This window comes from Alligator sinensis, unplaced genomic scaffold, assembly GCF_000455745.1.
Source record: "Alligator sinensis unplaced genomic scaffold, ASM45574v1 scaffold2_1, whole genome shotgun sequence".
NCBI lineage: Eukaryota > Metazoa > Chordata > Crocodylia > Alligatoridae > Alligator > Alligator sinensis.
Genome location: NW_005842712.1, coordinates 1 through 18383, shown reverse-complemented (window position 1 = coordinate 18383; position 18383 = coordinate 1). Strand labels below are relative to the sequence as shown.

The window sequence follows — 18383 nt, the reverse complement described above, 5'->3', positions numbered from 1 at the left end:
TAATTAGCTCTGCAGTAAAGTGTCACCATCTACATGGGTGCGCCTATTAGGGCACAATAAATTAACTAACTCCACTGTAGGATAGTACTGTCTGGGACAAGTACTATCCTATTCTGGAGTTATTTAGTGTGCTGAAACACGTGTAGAAGGTGACTGGGGCTGGCTGAGGCACAAGGATGCTACAGTGTGGTGGCTGCCTGCTGGCTAGCCCTGTACTGGAACCCCCTCATGCCCCAGCCAGCCCCTCTGCAGCATGCTGAGCCAGGGTGAAGGAGCTGCAGCTGACAGACTGACCCCCGAGGTCCTCTTCCAGTCAGAGCTGCTCTGCTCCAGCTCAGCATGCTGCAATGCTGGGTACACATGTAGACGCTGTACCCAGGAGCAATAAACTCCGGTGCAAACTGCACCAGAGCTTGTTGCTATATGCTTATTACAATGTGTAGATGCACCCATTGTTGACTAGTTTGGAGGACTATACACCACTGCTGAAGTTAGGAAGAAGGGTTAAATGGGTACAGGAACAGGAGTAGAAAAGAAAATAATAGGTGGGCAGAAGCAGCTGGGTAAGATGTCAACTTCAGAAAACATGAGTTAAAAAGTAAAGCTTCCAAGGAGTTACAGCAGTTGGCAGAATCTATTAACAATATTTCTTTTAGTGTATGTTATTAATATACCCAACTTCAGTTTTGTTTGGGATGGAGATGCTCAGGGCTTAGGTTTGTTTTTTTTTACTAATATTTTAAAAAGCAGAGTTTTCCGGAAATGAAATGTGGTTGAAAATCTTATAAAAAAAAATCTTATTCAGTTTACAGACTGCTGCTTCCTCCTGACCACCCTGTGCAGTCCTATTTACATAAGAAGGAAATAAATTGATCTCAGTCTAACTACTATGAATATATATGTCTGTCTCTTGGGATCCTTATAAAAACAGGATGCTGCATTTCAAGGGAGCATTTGGGCAACTGGTTTTTCATCAATATATGCTGCTTCAGTGTTAAAAATGAAGCATCATGAATGCCTAGCTTGGTAAATAGCTTATTAAGCCTTATGGAAAGCCAGGTTAAGGAATGACCTTGGGCAACTAGTAAACTGAGGGTGTGGGGGAAGTGAAGATCTTGGTTTGGTGTTGATAGTGTTGCTCTGGGGCTTTTGCTGCTAATTGATTTGTAAAATAGCTTTAAGCTCAGGGTTATAGCAGTCTGCACAACTACTGCTACAAACTTAGCATAGGGACAGCTCTAGTCTCATGACGATGATGTGAACTTCAGAGGTGTTATTCCTTCCTTCTGAATACATGGAGAAGCTGAAAATGCTGCACAAAATGGAGTAGCATGATTTACAGGAGTGAGGATGGGGGAAGAAGGAAAAAAATAACCAACTCTTCTCTGATTATTCCTTTCTTTGCAGGTATTTCTACAGGGAATAGAAAAAACTTTAAGGCTAGGATCTTCTGGAACAGCCAGGTGGACAATGGAAAAGAATGCTTTGGGTCTCTGTCATACACAAGACCTACACTATCATTAGTGTGCGCAACTGGAATAATGTTCCATATTTGCAGGATGAAGAAGATAATTGATTTTAATTACAGTATTTATTTAGTTAACCGTTTGAAAAAAATCAATTTAAAAATGTAAATTCACTATTGTTGCTGCATGCTATCTGAAATGATTTTGGGAGAAATAAATGCGAATATGGTCCTGCAGAACATTACTGAAAGTGGTTATTCATTAAATAAGTCATTATTAAGTCTAATTAATTTTCCACTAAAATAAACCTTCATGTACAGTCAAGTAGCCTTTCCCTATCTATGCACTAGTAATTCTCTTGCACTTTGTGACGTTCTATTCTAGCATATACGGTAGCTCTGCAGTTGCTGCCACCCACGTACCTTCATCATTAGCAGACAGTTTGCCATGGAGTATATCACCCGGCCCAGACGTGACCTCCACAGCTGAACAGAGGCTGCAAAATAAGAGCAGCTTGTGAATGTGCACAAATAAATTAGAGGTTCTTGCTAGCCATCAATTATTGGTCCTATGAATTATGATTTTATAAGATCCCCCTTGTTAACATCGCTGGGTTTTAGCCTAGAATTTTTAATTCCCTGCCATGCTGCACTGTCAGATGGAAAATATTGCATCTCTCAAAGGGACTAGTTCGATTGGTTCTATGGAGAGAGTATCTGCATAAATGATGCAACAATGCAAAGCAGTGGATAACCTCCCAGCTTTTCGTCTGGGAAAAATATTAACACTGAAAGAAGCCACTTGTTTCCTAATATCAGAACAACAGAATCACAGAAACATCTAAATCATTATGACCATCAGTGAGCAATTATGTAATATATCGGATTAAATTTAATTGGTTCAAAACTCAAATAGCTAAAAGCTTGTCTCAAAGCCAGCACACGCAGGGTTTGAGCTGTCTGAGTCTGAGGCTATTTGTGCTTGCCTCTGGCTCAGTGATACAGTAGGGGGGTGGAAAAAAAAAAAAATCTGTCGAGCCTGTCTGCTTTCCCCATGCTCCTGGAGTTCGCAAGCATTAAAGGCTGCAGCAGCAGTTTTTTCACTCCCTTGGTCTGTAGACAGAATCTGCTATTATAAGAGAATAGTTCACAGGGACCCTTCCTTTTTCTACTGTTACAGGGTCCTAGCTCAATACTAGGAATAAAATTAATCCTCACTTCCAAAAACCCCCAACCAAACATTAAAAATAATAATTTGGTATACAACTGATATGGAAACCAAATATTATGCTTCTCTAAATCACTGCATTGGAGTGTGTGAGAGGAAAAGAGAGGAATTAAACATGCAGTTATGATAGAACAGCAATTACTGAGCATATTAACTTGCCTCAATAATATGGTCCATTATAAAAAGGATAGCAGGTAATAGAGAGTGAATTTGCAATGATTTGCAAACACCATAACAAGTAGAAAAGCTTGGTCAGATGCGTACAAAATCACTTATGGTTCTACACACATTCCATGATTAGACTATAAAAAATAGAGTGCATAGGATTTCTTGTGTAATACCTTGCTTAGTCATAGTGCTCTTATGTCATTCAATACCACAAGCACTTACTTTAGATATTTTCAACCTCGTCATCCCAGGACTCTGTTTTATGTAAAATGAATAAGCAGTCCTTGCTGCAGGCTAGTGCTCTAACCACTTAAGAGTCCAGTCAGGTTCTCTCTTGTACACCACCTCCTCTGACTCTTCAGCCTACTGGTTAAGACATTCTCTTGGAAGGGGGATTCCTGTCTTCCCATCACTGCTGCCCTTATGCCTGCTTGGAAGTGGTCCAGACCAGCCACCTAGGTATTTAATTCTAGCCTAAGCTCTGTAGTGAAATGGATCACTGCCGCGAGGCAGCTAAACTCCCCGGAGACCCAAATTCCTAGGGACTAGGACCTTTCCAAGACAAAATTGAGACATCTAACATAGGCAATTAAGCAGCTTTGAGTAGGGTTGACTTGGATCACTCTTTGTGATGTAAGTGCTTAACATTTGCTGATGTCTTGTTTAGGCACCTACAGGACTGATATACCCAGGGCTAGGCATATTTCAGGCAGAGGGCCGCTTACCCAGTTTTGGCAAGCCACTGAGGGCCACATAGGTAGCCTTGCCCCTTGACAGGTGCCCCACCCCCTGGCAGCTTACTTGGACTGGAAGTCCCACCCCCTAAACCCTGACCTATGCCACCAGAAGTCCCTTTCCTTGCCCCTGGAAGTACTCCTTTTAGCAAGGGGTTTTGCCAACTCTGAACCAGAAAAATACCAAAGTATATTCTAAAAATCAAACATGTGCTACAACATTCATTAATTTCAGTTCAAAAAATATTTTTGTTCTGATTTACATGCGTTTGTGTACTGTACATAGAGGTGATAGTATAATAGTTTAAAATGAAGTTTTACTTTTGTATATTGTGGGAGGGCTGGTATAGGTTTGTAGGTAGAGGTGTGTGTGTGTGTGATCTGTAGGGGGTGGATAGACATGGGGGGTGTGGCTGGGGGAAGGTTGTGGCTTGCATGGAGGGAATGGTTTGCCCACAGCCCTCTTCCCTCCGCCACCCCCAAGCGCGTGGCAGGAAGAGCCCCCTGCCAGTGCTCCTGCAAGCCTCGGCTCTGCACACCTGCTGCTCCTGGCCCCAGGGCACTGGTGCAGGCTCCGTGCTCCTGCTCGCTGCCACTTATCCCCGCATTTGCCACTGCTGCCCTTCTCCTGCTGTTTCCCCATCCCCCTTGGCTGCTCTGGCACCACGTCCCAGATGCTCCTGCAGTCCTGGTGCTGCAGCTGGGAACCATGTGGTATGGGTAGGTGGGCAGGTTGGGGGGAGTGGGGAACTGTCTGCAGTAGGTGGGGGGAAGGGGTAGCGAGCAGACACATGGAGTGCAGCGACAGCTGGGCAGGAGCGTGGGGCCTGCATCAGTGTACCAGGGCCATCACCGGCGGGGCCCAGAGAGGGGCAGCAGGAGCATGGGGCCCAGGTTGCCAGGGGCTCTATGGAGCCGGGCAGCCTGGCTCCACACAGTCCCTGCAAATCTGGGTCCCATGCTCCTGCCAGCGCTGGCCCCAGTGCACCCGTGTGGGCCTTGCACTCCCACCCAGCTGTTGCTGCACTCCACGTGCCCGCTTGCTCCCCCTTCTCCCCACTTGCTGCAGCCATTTCCCCGCTCCCCCCAGCCTGCCCGCCCGCCAGTACTACATGGTTCCCGGCTGCAGGCCTGGTTGGCCCCGAGGACTGGGCCTGCCTCCTTCTTATCTGTATTTCCCTCGGTGCAGGTAGGTAGGAACAGTCCCAAGCCAGAAGCCTCCAGAAGCCCCTGCTAGGCAGACGCTAGCTGGGGCTCGGGGGGGGAGGAGGAGGGTGGAGGGGAGGCTGGGCCGGTCTTGCCATTTCAGCTGTTTAGTTCTGCTGCTGGCTCCCCCTGGGTTCTACTGCCCCCGTCTCCTGTCATCTTTGACAGGCAGCCAGGGACACATAAATATTAATTTCTCAATTTTTTAGGGGCCCTGGAGGCCGGACAGAATGGGCCGGCAGGCTGGATCTGGCCCGCGGGCTGTATTTTGTCCACACCTGATCTAGCCCCATCTGCCTTATACCAGGACAGTTGTAGTCACTTTCAGCAGCAGACCTTTAGGCACCTCAAAAGATGTTTAAAGCACCTCTTCACTAGGGAAGGCCTTGGTGACCTTGGACATCTCTAAAATTATGTGGATCTTGGCATTTAATCTCTACTTAAGTTCTTTATTACATCTAGCCCTAAAAATTTACATTAGGAAATCTAGATGTCATTGGACTGTGGTTTCAGTTTACTGATTAACTGATATCTTGTAAATGCTTGTATTAGGTAGCTCATACCATATTTCAAATATCTACCATGTGTTTCAAAAAGAAAATGTGTTTGATTATATATTTATTGTTTCATGTTTTGCCTTCATTTGGTAATAAAGAACTGATTCCATTACTGCTTGCACTGCTAAGGCCCATCAGTGGTAATCAGCACAGGCACAAAGTAAAACACAGCTGATGAGAACTTTCAAATATGGCAAAGAATGTCACTTAGATGACTGAATGCACTTCTAAAACTTAAAGACAGACAAAAACTAGTGGGAATTTTGTATGTGGGGCAGATACAAGTAAAGATGCAGTATGACCCAAGGCTGAGCAAATATGTAAATTTTAAAATAGAACTAAGAAGTGTTCCTTACTCCTGGCTGCAAGGTGTTAAAGAGCAACCTGAAGAAACACTCCCCAGCACCACAAAGAATCCCCCACTCCCTCAAACAATGTTACTTCCATCCCAAATCGATAAAAAACAATACCTGACAATAATATGTAAGAATGCAGTGGAAATTAAAGTAACCCACTTTGCAAGTCCTTGTTGCTACACCTCTGATTTCAACATCTCTGTTTAGTTATTATTAATTTAGGGTTGGATTGTACTGCGGCTCTGTGCTCTGAATTTCTATTCATCCAGCTGCAAAACTGATTCCTTAGCGAAAAGGAAAGTGCTGCTGGGCAAATGGTGCAATGCTAAATCTCCCCTCCTATCGAACGACTAGCAAATGAGATGCTCTGTTCCAGGCAGGAGGAGATGCAAGTGATGGGCTGGTTGGAGGAGCACCTCCTTATCCCAGCAATAAGAAAATTACATACTGGGTATAATCTCTATAAGGAATTGAGGCTGTCTTCAGATGCAGTTAATAAGGTTTGTTACAGCTAGATCTCATACCAAAACATATATAATAAGATTCCTGCAGCTCAAACTGCAGCACAGAGGCAAGCAGGGAGCAGACCTGGCTGACCTCCTTAGATAAGAGCAGCCAACAGTCCCTGCAAGGGTCTCCAGGGCCTTTTGGCAGCATTAAACAGACAGGCAGCTGTACTCTAAGCACAGCAGCATCTCTCCTAAATGCTCAGCAGCCCTGTCCCCTGGTAACTGCTGGCTGCCTTTTTTTAGTTTTGTCTCCTGCTGAGTTGAGCACAGCTCTGAAGGTAAGAAGCCAGATGCCTGCAGATGAGAGGCAACCTGCAGGACAGAGGGCCATTAAACAGCTAGGAGAGAAGTTTTTGTGGGTACAGGCAGAATGTGATCTGATTCTGAGGGAAACGAGAAGAAGGCACGGAGGAAATGAGGGGATCCACTAGAGAAGAAAGTGATGAAGCACATAAAAGAATCTGGAAAACAGGTAGAAAGGGCAGCTATGGGGAAGAAGATGGAGCTTCACTTTATCCAGCTATCTAGGGAATAGGGAGCTGCTTGAGGGCTGTGAGCAAGTTCTGGTGCATATTAAATCATTTATTTTTTATTGTTTTTTTGTCTCAACTTAAGAAGAAAGTCAATTTATTATTCATGAGAATACGCATAAAAGTGTCTGTCTGCTAGGTGCTGCACATACATGCTCCTGCACTTCCACAAACTGACAAATACTGGGATTATTTAGAGATCTGTCAATAGCAAAATTTCACAGTGCTAGTAACTCCGTCCAGACAGATTCTCTCCACACCCGTAGGACAGGCTTCTATTTCCTATACCTGTAAGGGGAACTCTGTCCTGGAAGACTTGACCAGGTTAACTCTTAAAACAGCCAGCTGCATCAGAAAGGTTACTGGTTTATTGGGATACAACCCCTTTGTTTGTAAAGCTCTATGAGGGGTTCATCTGACCCATCACAAAAATGTCAAAGTCACCTCAGGTTAAATGTTCTAGATCATTTTAGTGACATATGAACCTAAGTTTTATTTTCAAGGCTGATTTAGGCATTTAAGTCCCTAATTTTAAATTCCACTAATTTAGTCATTAAAGCTTTCTAAACTACATTTGAAAATAGAATTTATGATGCTTTTCACAATTTTATCCCACATTCTTACCTAAGCTCTTCCATTCCTTTCTCCCCTCCCAATTGTTTAATGTTATTACAGAAGTGCAAAGGACAAAAGAATCAGAATTTTCAGACAGAAAAAAAGAAGGGAATAAAAATCTTTCATAAACTTGAAATCAAAACAGGCAATACAGAGCAGAAGACCCTTCAAGTAACCTGCTGGTACTACCAGATGCAAGGGACAAGTTTGGATCCAAACAAGTTTTTCAGGTTTCAGAGAAGACAACTGATCAAGGCAATGAGCCAAGGCTTAAGACGGAATGTCCATCTGGTCTCTCTCCAATGCCTCTGCAATGCACTGAATTACTTGTATATCTATCTCTGCAATATGGCAGCCATGTCCTTTGTTTCTTCTAAGTAGAAAGGAGATTTGATTGAATGCACCAATTTGATCAAAATAAAGGGCAAAACTGTGAAATGAATTCCAGCAAATAACAGTACAAAGTGTATAATTTCAAAGGCTGAACAGACTATAAGATGACAAAACTGCGTTTTTAACAGCTTTGGGGCAGTCTTGTGAAAACTTCTGGCACACATGAGCAAGTGATAAAAATACACTGCCTGTGAAAAGGGGTTTAAAAAAAATACGTACCTTGTCTGTTCTCTTGTGTAATGTTAGTCATACTTCCATCTTCTGCTAAACCTTGCTCCAAGTTTTCCAAGATCTGTATCAAATTTTTTAAACAACTAACATGAGTTTAGAACAGCAATCTGGAATTACATCGTTTGTATTACATGCAAATTATTCACAGTTGTCACAGTCTATATGAAACCAATATAAACATGAATGTTTCACATGGACACGTTTCAGAATCACTGATCGTCCTCAGTTACATCAATTACATAAAGTGAGAAAGCCTTTGTACTGCAGATGATGTCTGAGTTCAGGTTTATGATACCCACAAAGAATTAAAAGATAGCATACACCAGAGGCATATACATTTTGTTAAGTAAAATATCAAATATGTTTCACAAGAGAATTATTATTAGCTTTTGCAAAAATGGCAAAATGATTCCACATGAGAACTAAGGTATGTGGGTTTTTAAACAAAATGATGCATCACCAAATTCACTAGGGTTATGGTTTTAAACAGAATTTTCTTTTTTCTTCTTAATTAAATAATATTCATAACTTATGTCTGCTCTCCCTCTGGAAGTTCGGATTTCATGGCTGCTTTTTATTTAGTATTGATCTCAAATACTGTAAACTGCTGTTTGCTGCATTATCTGAAAAATGAATATGTAGATCCACTGGAATTTGTGAGTTACACTATGTGCCCCTGGTTTCATTTGAAAAGCAAGTCAAGACCCCTTTTTTCTCTGCCATCATTTTATTTTTTTTTCAAATGTGTCCAGTCCTGAAGATCACCCAGTTCCTCTTGCTCTCCATCCCCTGTTACAGCTTCATCTCTTTGGTTGCAAAAGACTGCTTTAAAAAAACCCCAAACCCTCTTTAATTAGCTGCTGTGTTTAGCTGATCAGCAGCATACAAGGGGCTCCCTCTCCAGGGAGCCGAGTGCACTGCCTACACAGTGATCTTCAACTCCTGTCAATTTAAGGAAAATTATTATTTTAGTTTTACATTGCTGTAGCATTTAAATTGTGCTAGCAGCTGACAAAGATACACAGCATAGTATTTTCAAAAGCTAGAGCCAAACCAGGACTTAGTGCCTAATTCTGACATAAGACGAAATTTAGGTCTGTAAATACAAGACTAATCCCTGCTGCCATCACTGTTTCTGTTTTTATTCAAAGATTTAAAAAAAATGCAAAATCTAAAAAGCATTTAGTGGGTACATCTACACATGCATTTGATCTGGGATCAGTTAACCTGCGAGTAAACTATTTGAGAGTAAACACTCCTTGGCAGGCATTTACTCATGCAGGGAAGTGGGAGCAGATTTGCTGCTAATAGCAGCAAACTGGTCTCGCCTCCTAGGGCCCTGCAATGGGCCCCTGCCGCCAGCAGACAAAGCTCTAAACTCCCTCTGGGTGCTAGCCCAGGGGCTGGATCATTGCACCCTGCCCTTAGGGGTCTGCCTGCTGCTGGGGTGGGGACAAACGTTCCCCTGCCCCAGCAGCAGGGAGCTCCTGGCGTGGTTTCTCAATCAGGGACAGAGGACTTGGAAAGAGCTGCAGGTGTGGGCAGGTCCCAACTCCCTGCCCCATTCGCCAGTGGGGCAGCTAGCAGCTAGTTCACTGCTAGCTGCTCCACCAGTGTACTGGGGCAGGGGGCTGGGACCTACCCCACCCCTGTAACTCTTTCTAAGCCCTGTGCCTTCATCAGTTGATTGGGGCACAGGGCTGGGACCTGCCCCTGTTCTGAGACTGTGGGGTGGAGGCTGGGGAGCCTGTTCCCACTCAGCTCTGTGAGTGCAGACATGTGCAGGGAACAGGTTGGAGAGCTTGTTCCCTGTTCAGCTCTGCAGTCACAGAGCTGAGCAGGCAACAAGCTCCTCAGCCTATTCTCCGTCCAGCTCTGGCACACAGAGCTGAGTGGGGAACAAGCTCCCCAGACCTCACTAGCAGTGAGCTCCCAGCACCAGCTACGTTGTTGTAGGGCTTGGGCTGGGAGACCCTTAACTCCCAGCGCTGGTGCTGAGAGATGCTTATCTCCCAGCTCTCTCCTCCCTAATTGCAATGGCAAAGTGGGGGCTGGGAGATAAGGATCTCCCAGCCCCTGCTCCCTGACTGCCATCTCAGAGCGGGGGGACTTGGAGCTCCCTGCTGCCAGGGCAGGGGGACAGAGTCCCTGCCGAGGCTCTGGTGGCAGAGTCGTCCCTACCAGTAGGCAGCTCCTGGTGGTAGGGAGCAATCTCCTGCCCCCTGGTGGCTGGCTGACCAGGAGCAGATCTTGCAGTTAGTGAGGTTTACTGCACAGTAAGCATGTACAGTAAACCTTGCACATGCTTACTGCATAGTAAAACTGTGCTACATCACAGTAAAGTATCTCATGTAGATGCACCCAGTGTCATGAATCCTAGTCTAACACACCAACTCTCCCCATTCAAAATGTAAGGAATTCAGGTGCTTAATTTGGTTTGGGAATTTTTTCCCTAGAGTCAGGTGCTTAAGTTTTAGGTGCAAGAATGCTGAAAGGTGTTACATCTCTAAGTGACTTAAGAAACTAAGTCCAATTTTCAAAGGGACATAGGCTCCTAAATGCCATTTTCAAAAGGCTCCAAAGTGCCTAAGGGACAAATTGACGAAAGCATTTATGCAAGTAAAGATGAAAAGATTTTTAGGATGATATCTTTTATTGGACCAACTACATAGTTGGGATAAAGTTAGACAAGATTTTGAATGCAAGGCATTCTCTCTCAGGTGCCTGCTTACAGGAGCCAGGTACCACATCCTGAGTAACAATGTCTTGCATTTGAAGCTTGTCTACCTTTACCCCCAATTACATAGTTGGTCCAATAAAAGATATCACTCTAAGAAATCCTTGCCTCTCTAATCATTTATAAACCATCAAAATTACAACATCACTCTTATACTACCTAAAGATTCAGGAAGACACCATTAGGATTTACAAAATTTTCTTATTCTTCTTCCTGTCCTGTCCAAACTAATATTATAGTTTCCTCTCTCTGACACCTCTTTGGAGTTACCTAGCTTTCACCTCAAGTTCAATAAGGCTACAACAGAACTCTTAAATCAGAAGAATACTAAGTATGCTATAGCACAGCTGCCTTTATCAACCAGAACATGACCTGAATTCTTCTTCTTCTTTAATGGAGTCCCAAATGAACTGTTCCACTGTTTCATTTGGGATCAATACCAAGCTAATTGTCTGTAGTTCCTTGGGTCATTCTTTTTACCCTTTGTAAATACTGGAACCACATTTGCAGTGCCCTATACTTTGGAATTTCCCAACTTTTCTAAGACTTGCTTAATATTAATGATAGTGGTTCAGAGAGGTGCTTGGGTAGTTCTTTTAAACTACTGTAGATTATCTGGGCTAGTTTAGCTGAAAGCAGAGATGTGGGGCAGAAAATTTTCCAGTGCTTTATTTTTCTGTGGGAAATTTTCCATTTCTAAAAATTCACTGTTTCATAAAATTCTTTAGTAACAATGAATGGATGCCAATACAATAGGCAAGCCTGGCAGTTTCAAAGTTGTTATTAAGGTTTTTCAGGTGACTATTTCTAGGAAGTATGTGAGAGAGTACATATGTTTTACTGATTTGTAAACAGGAGGGTAAATACACTCGCATAATAATCTAAACGTTATGATGAGAGGCTGAGAGCCACGGGGCTCTTCAGCCTGGAAAAGTGCAGGCTCAGGGGTGATCTGATGGCCACCTATAAGTTTATCAGGGGTGCTCATCAGGATCTGGGGGAACGTCTGTTCACCAGAGCGCCCCAAGGGATGACAAGATCGAACGGTCACAAACTCCACCGTGACCGATTCAGGCTGGACATAAGAAAGAACTTCTTCACTGTCTGAGTCCCCAAGGTTTGGAATAGTTCGCCGCCAGAGGCGGTTCAAACACCCACTTTGAACGCTTTCAAGAAACATTTGGATGCTTATCTTGCTGGGATCATATGATCCCTGCTGACTTCCTGCCCCTGGGGCAGGGGGCTGGACTCAATGGTCCTCCGGGGGGTCCCTTCCAGCCCAAATGTCTAGATGTCTATGAAATAAACCAAAAATCAAGTTATGAATTCACCTAATTGGCTGTGCAGGTCAAATCAAAACCAAATGAATGCACTGGTAAGCTTGTTTCTATTTCTCAAAATCTCTTGCTTCTGGAGAATCAGTCAGAAGCACAATTAGTGAAGAAGATGCAGTATGATGATAATTTGCCTTTGCCCATAGAGTCATTGGCAAAACCACCCTTTAGCAAAAGAGAATGTGGTTCAAGTAGTTCTGAATCAGATTTGCCTCAATCTGATTCTGAAATGGAACTAATGAGTGCAAATGATTCTACAGATAGTGACAGTGAAACTGGAGGTGCCACAATGACCTCCGTGGAAGAGAGTTAAACTCTGCTGAAGTAGGTGAGTGGACAACCACGGCATATCATACACAGTTGTTTGGGTGTACTAAAATTAGCGTGTGAACAGTTTTCAGTACCTTTGTTTGTTTCCTTAAATTTAAACAAACAATGTAAGGGGAATACATGCTATTGTGTATTGTCTTTACATTTTTACACGTATTCCAATAAAAATAAATTCCTTTCCACATAAAGCTTTGAATTTGTTTGAATATAACATTTAAACCACATTAAGTGTGCTGTATGTAACTTTTTTCCTAATAAAATATTTCAGTTTGTGGCTATTTGGACATAAAATTAACATGGGGTACTTTTTTATTCTGTTTACTAAATATACATCAAATAAACATGCTAAATCAGATCATGCTCTATTTAGGGTATTGGAAACATTTTCAATTCAAAATTTTCTGGAAAACCCACATCTCGGTGAAAGCATTTAATTGTAGCAGATGTAACCTTATTCTTCTTTGGTACAGTTGGTAAGCTCTTTCAATTCCAGACATATCCTACAGGTTAGATGCAACATTTTGTTTTGTTCTATACTGAGGTGCTGCAATAGTGTAGGCAGTGCTGCTACTACTGTGCCCAGGTGGAACTGCACTGCATGTGCCACTTTTATGCTTATATTAAAAAAAAAAAAAAAGTCCATGTGTTCTCTCAGCATATCAGTGAATTCTCTCCTCCTTAAGGGTGTGGCTCTCAACTGGGGTGCTGCTGCCAATGCCTCTGCAGCCAGGTGGAACTGAGCCAGGCATCTCCTACAGAGCCAGATCAAAAAGCAGCTGTGGCAGGAGCTCCTGATCTTGCTACAGCCCTTGCTGGTCTGACAGCACACAGTATCCCTTGGAAACAGGAGCACATGGGGTATATGGAACTGTCCCTGATGCCTGTTTCTGGGACAAGAGTGAGGGGCTGTGATGAGTGGGTGCACTTGTCACAGGTGCTTCGCAATCTGGCTCTAAAGGAGGTGCCCGGTAGAGTTTTACCTGGCTGCAGCTGCATTGGCAGCATCACCCCGGCTGAGAGCCATCACCCTAAGAATAGGAGAATTCACTGAAATGCTGAGAAAACACAGGAATTTTTATGTTTATATTAAAAAAAAAAGTGTTTCTTATGTCAAGCCTTGTTCCCAGTTAGACAGTTTATTTTTTTAAAGAATTCACAACCTCTTACTCTCTGTAAATCCAAGAGGTGGAGGTGGTAGCTGTGATGAGTTTGGGAGATAGGGAAAGGCTGGAGATGGTGGGAAAGCCACAGCTGAAGCAAGGGAACAAGGTGAACGAAGAAAATGTAGAGATATGGATTTATATTAGTGGGATGACCAGGGAACATGACGATGAAAAGGAAAAAAAGAGAGCAAAAGAATTGGTGTGAACTCTAGAAGAGCAGGGTAACAAGGGTGGGAAGTGAAACCAGCAGGGGATGCAGAAGAAGATGGATGCTATGAAGCATAAGAGTGTGGTAAGAACTATGAAGTACTGGCAGATGGTCGTGCATACAAAACAAGTTTCAAAAATTCAGCAAGGGCAACCTTGTAGAAGATCTTTCTCAGGTAGCTAAAACTGCTTTGTCCCATTAACCAGGAATAAATTTAATCAAAGACTGCCAGTTTTTCTTTCTACATTTTTGTCTTCAGGTGAATGCGGTGTCTTTCTTAGTAATGCTAACATTTAAGTAGTTCCAACTAGGTTTTCAAGTGCATGCATGAATGAAACACTTTATATATGAAAAGCCTGTGGTGGCAAACAGTGCATTAAACTTTCCTTCAACTCCTCAAAACCAAAAGCTGAAATTGTGCAAAAAGGCAGAATCTACACACAAACACAAAGTGCAGGATATGCAATTCTGTTGTTTCTGTGATTTTCCACTCGTTATATTCATAACAATATCTGAATTCAGTAGAAAAATGTACAGGATCTAAAATTCCTACTTGAGGCATATCTACAACTATGCATTTTATGAAATAAAATTTGAGGCTGGGAAAAGTTTGCATTTGACAACCTCCAGAAAAAAATGCATAACAAAACCCTAGTGATTCAAGGACAACTTTGTTAGGATAGCCTTTAGTTTTCTGTGTAAATTTGGTGTTTATTATAATAATTCTCCCACTGTAATATTCTATAATACTAATCTTTTATGCTCTACAAGGTCTGTGGAAGCAGAAGCTATACTACCATGCCATTAGAATGCTGTTCCTCCCCTTTGATATTGACTGTAGAGTTTTAGCTTTGTTAGTCCTGGTACAGTCTTGAAATGGAACTTACCCATTTAGGTAGGTTTTATATTTTATAGGACTGCAGTATTTATCAGCTAAATCAGATTTGTTGACTATATTGATTTGCTTGGCCTTACAGACAACTAACTACTAATAGTGAAATGTCATAGTTGTGTATGCAACAACATCAGACCACACCTTGAACAATGAGTTCAATTTTGCATATCTGATTATAAAAACCTGCTGACAAGTTTATGATGTTCAGAAAAAGAATAAAAACATTAATAATGGTGGTCTGAAGATACTGCATTATGAGAAGAGTGAAAGAGTTTAACGGGCATAGGCTAGCTAAAGTGTTGGCTAAGGGCAATTATTTTATAAATAACTGAAAGATGTAAACTTCAAGAAAAGAGAACAATTTTGGATGATAACAATAGGTGTAAGTTAGGAGTCATGGAAATTAAGAAAGGGAAAATAGAATATGAAGAAAATCTTTAACAGTTAGAAGGAATAAGTATTGGACTGGAATGGTCTCCCAAGGGAAGTGGTGTCAACCCCACATATACTGGCTCATTAAAAAAGTAGACTAAGTGCTGGAGAGCAACCTGTATTTACGGGGAGGGAGAGAGAGAAAAAACTAGGTAAGCTAATAGGTCTTTTCAAACCCCAGCTTTTATGATTCCTATATCATTTGATTTACATAATGGATATTCATATGCACTTCTGTAAATGAGGAGAATGAACATCTTCAAAACATTCTTTCTCCATTTTAAAGTACTGTAGTAAAACAAAACACTATAGGTTTATGGCTGCAAAGTTTCCCTAACTATTCCCTTATATTCCAAAGGGTTCCCATGGGTAATATGGTGACATTACAAAGAATGCAACATACTAATTTTTAATGTTTTTTCTTGGTCGTGCCATGACTTTCTCTGTAAATTTGAAGCCTCAATTATTAGATTTGTCCGACTCCTTCCCAAAACAAAAATATATACTGAAATGACAGGTTTAGTGTTCTTTTCTAAGCAGTTTCAAATGCCTTTTAGGCAGTTAAATTACCACCAGTCTAAAATCTTCCACTGTTCTGTTCATAAATCTTCCTCTTTATTCTCTCTCCTTCCTCTCTACCTGCTTCTGTAGTTCCTGCTTTACAGCTGTATTCATTTGAAGGAAAGCAAGAAAAGCCAATTGAGAGTAAGACTGTAAAAATAACTAAACAATAACATCCCCTTTAAAAACAAAATAATGTCGGGGGGAAAAGGGAGAAAAGAAGAGATGCTAATTTATAGGGCTGTGCGGAATTTTGACGGGTGTTTTTTTCCGAGGCTGTTTCAATGCGTTTCAAAAGTTTCAAAACGTTTTGAAGCAGCCCAGTGGTGGGATGTGGGGGAGAGCCAGGGCTGTGCTCCAAATGGCTCTGCCAGCCCCACGGAGCTCAGCTCAGTGGCAGGAGAGCGAGTGGCAGAGCCGCTCTGAGTGTAGCCTTGGCCAGTGGCTCTCCCTGCCTCCCGCCATCAGGCTCAGCTCCGTGGACCCACGGAGCCTCATGCTGCTGGGCTGTGCTCCGAGTGGTTCCGCCACTGGCTCTCCTGGCACTGGGCTGGGCTCCGTGGCATTGGCGGAGCTGCTTGGAGCGCATCCCTGGTTCTGAGTGCAGCCCGATGGCTGGAGGTGGCAGAGAGCCAGTGGCAGAGCTGCTTGGAGTGCAGCCGTGGCTCTGAGTGCAGCCCTAGGCCAGTCTCTCCCCCCAGCTCCCTGCTGCCAGGCTCAGCTCCACAGGGCTGCGGAGCCTCCCGCTGCCAGGCTGTGCTTGCCAGGGCTGTACTCTGAGCGGCTCTGCTACTGGCTCTCCCACCGCCGGGCAGAGCTCTGTGAGGCTGGCAGAGCTGCTCGGAGTGCAGCCCGGTGGTGGGAGGTGGGGAGAGCTGGGGCTGTGCTCCCAGCCCCATGGAGCTCGATCTGGCTTCCCAGTGCTGCCAGACTCCTCCCGGGGGTATGGGCCCCCAGATCTGCGTGTGGGATGACAGGAGGTTGTCATTACTGCCTGGGGCCAGCAGCAGCAGCAGTCTTCCTGGCGTTGGGTGTGGGCTGCACCCAGCACCGGTCCCAGGTGGCAGTGGCAGCCTCCTGTCATTCCACATGCAGATCCAGGGGCCCGCACCGCCGGGAGGAGTCCAGCACAGCCCCACAGTCCTCCTGGGGGTGTGGGCCCATGGATCTGCATGCAGGATGGCAGGAGGCTGCCACTGCTGGCAAGTGACATGAGTTTTGCTTTTAGCAGTTTGAGGTGCAGTTTTCCAGAAACCCCTGCACCTATCTCCTTGAAACCTGGCAGGCTTCTCGTGCCCTCAGAAGGAGCTACCATTCCTGCAATTTTCATCCAAATCAGCCAAGAAATGACAAAGTATAGGTATTTTCATAATTCCCCATTATAGCCTATGGGCAAAACTTCGAAATGCATCGAAACAGTTTCAACAAAATGAAACGAACACATTACTTTGAAACGAAACGAAACACTATCCTTTTGAAACAGCGAAACGCAAGTCGAAATGAAAGGTGCTGTTTAGCACAGCCCTATTAATTTATTTTCCTTTCACCTCTCAGTTGACTAACAATCCTTTCCCTGTGGGGATGTTATGGCTAATAATATCCCAATGGATTTCTCTACTTCAATGAACGGAAATTTCAGGAATTTCCTTTCCCTTCCATGAAAAAGGAGTTTAGAACTCAATTATATTCGAATTCTAGTAGTACCTTCTTCACTGAACTGAATATCCTCTGAAAGGATGAGGCACGTCAAATGCCAGATCCTACAAGAACAGGCCTCTGTAAGCAAAACACAATAAGGAGCTCCACAAAGTAGCTGTCTAGATGCAAGTTTTTTAAAGTTAGGGAAAAGTGCTTATCCAGAAGTAGCTGAAGGGAAGGGGTCAGCTGTAAATCTAGGGAATGAAATGGCCACAAGCAGACATTATTTTTGTGAAATGAAAAGCTCCTTCAAAGAGACTTCCTCCATATACCCAAACTCTGTACACTCTGTAACAGTTTCCTGAAAGACCCTCCAACACCATAGCAAGTGTCCCCAGTTGTCAAACCCTCCCCTTCCTCCTATCACAGTTGTTAATACAAAGAAGCAGGGCTCTTTTTCTTTCATCTGATTATCTGAGTCACCCTCCTGTTTAGAAAAGCGGGTAAAGCCATATTTCCCACTTCAGTTAGCAGAGATGGAAATCATAGAAAGAGGAACATGCTGAATTACTAAAAAGGGGCAACAGATATTACTTCCCAGAAACTAATCTGTACTTAGTAAAAGTTTCCTCCATGATGTACAATCTTGTGCACTTTGAGACACCGCACCTATGTGCTTCGCTGTAATTAGGATGTAGTCTAAAAGTATTCTTCATACTTGGACAGCTTGGAAAAAGGCAATAAAATATACCTGCTTAAATATAAAGATATTCTATTGTATCAAGAAATTCTTACTTTTGTGCAGATGGTTTTCATGCTGTGCAGTCTATCAAGTGACTCTTGGGGATTTCCTAGGTATTGAGGAAGTTCAGCATGTAAAATCCGCATGGAAAAAGGAACCATGGAACCTAGAAGAAAAAATAACTGATATGAAATATCATTGCCTGAACTATCAGTACATAATTTTTCATGTGATCTAACCTAGGACCCCTCTACACATGCGTGTAAAGCATGGGTGATTGGTGCCTCCTGAGACAGTGGGGGATGGGGGGGAGGGGGACAGTTTGTGGGTGGCAGCGTTGACAGTGGGGTG

At 43.3% G+C, this 18383-nt stretch overlaps 1 protein-coding gene across 1 annotated transcript in view; it reads right to left on the bottom strand.

The window, feature by feature from the left end:
* Positions 1-18198, bottom strand: part of LOC102382839 (trafficking protein particle complex subunit 12-like) — a gene marked incomplete at its 5' end in the record, with an annotated part of 34876 nt that extends 16678 nt beyond the window's left edge. Inside the window, 3 exons of the mRNA XM_006034225.3 lie at positions 1889-1962; positions 7981-8053; positions 18086-18198. Of these exons, the coding sequence (XP_006034287.1) occupies positions 1889-1962; positions 7981-8053; positions 18086-18198 (260 nt within the window). The remainder of the gene's footprint in view (positions 1-1888; positions 1963-7980; positions 8054-18085) is intronic.
* Positions 18199-18383: the final 185 nt, after the last annotated feature.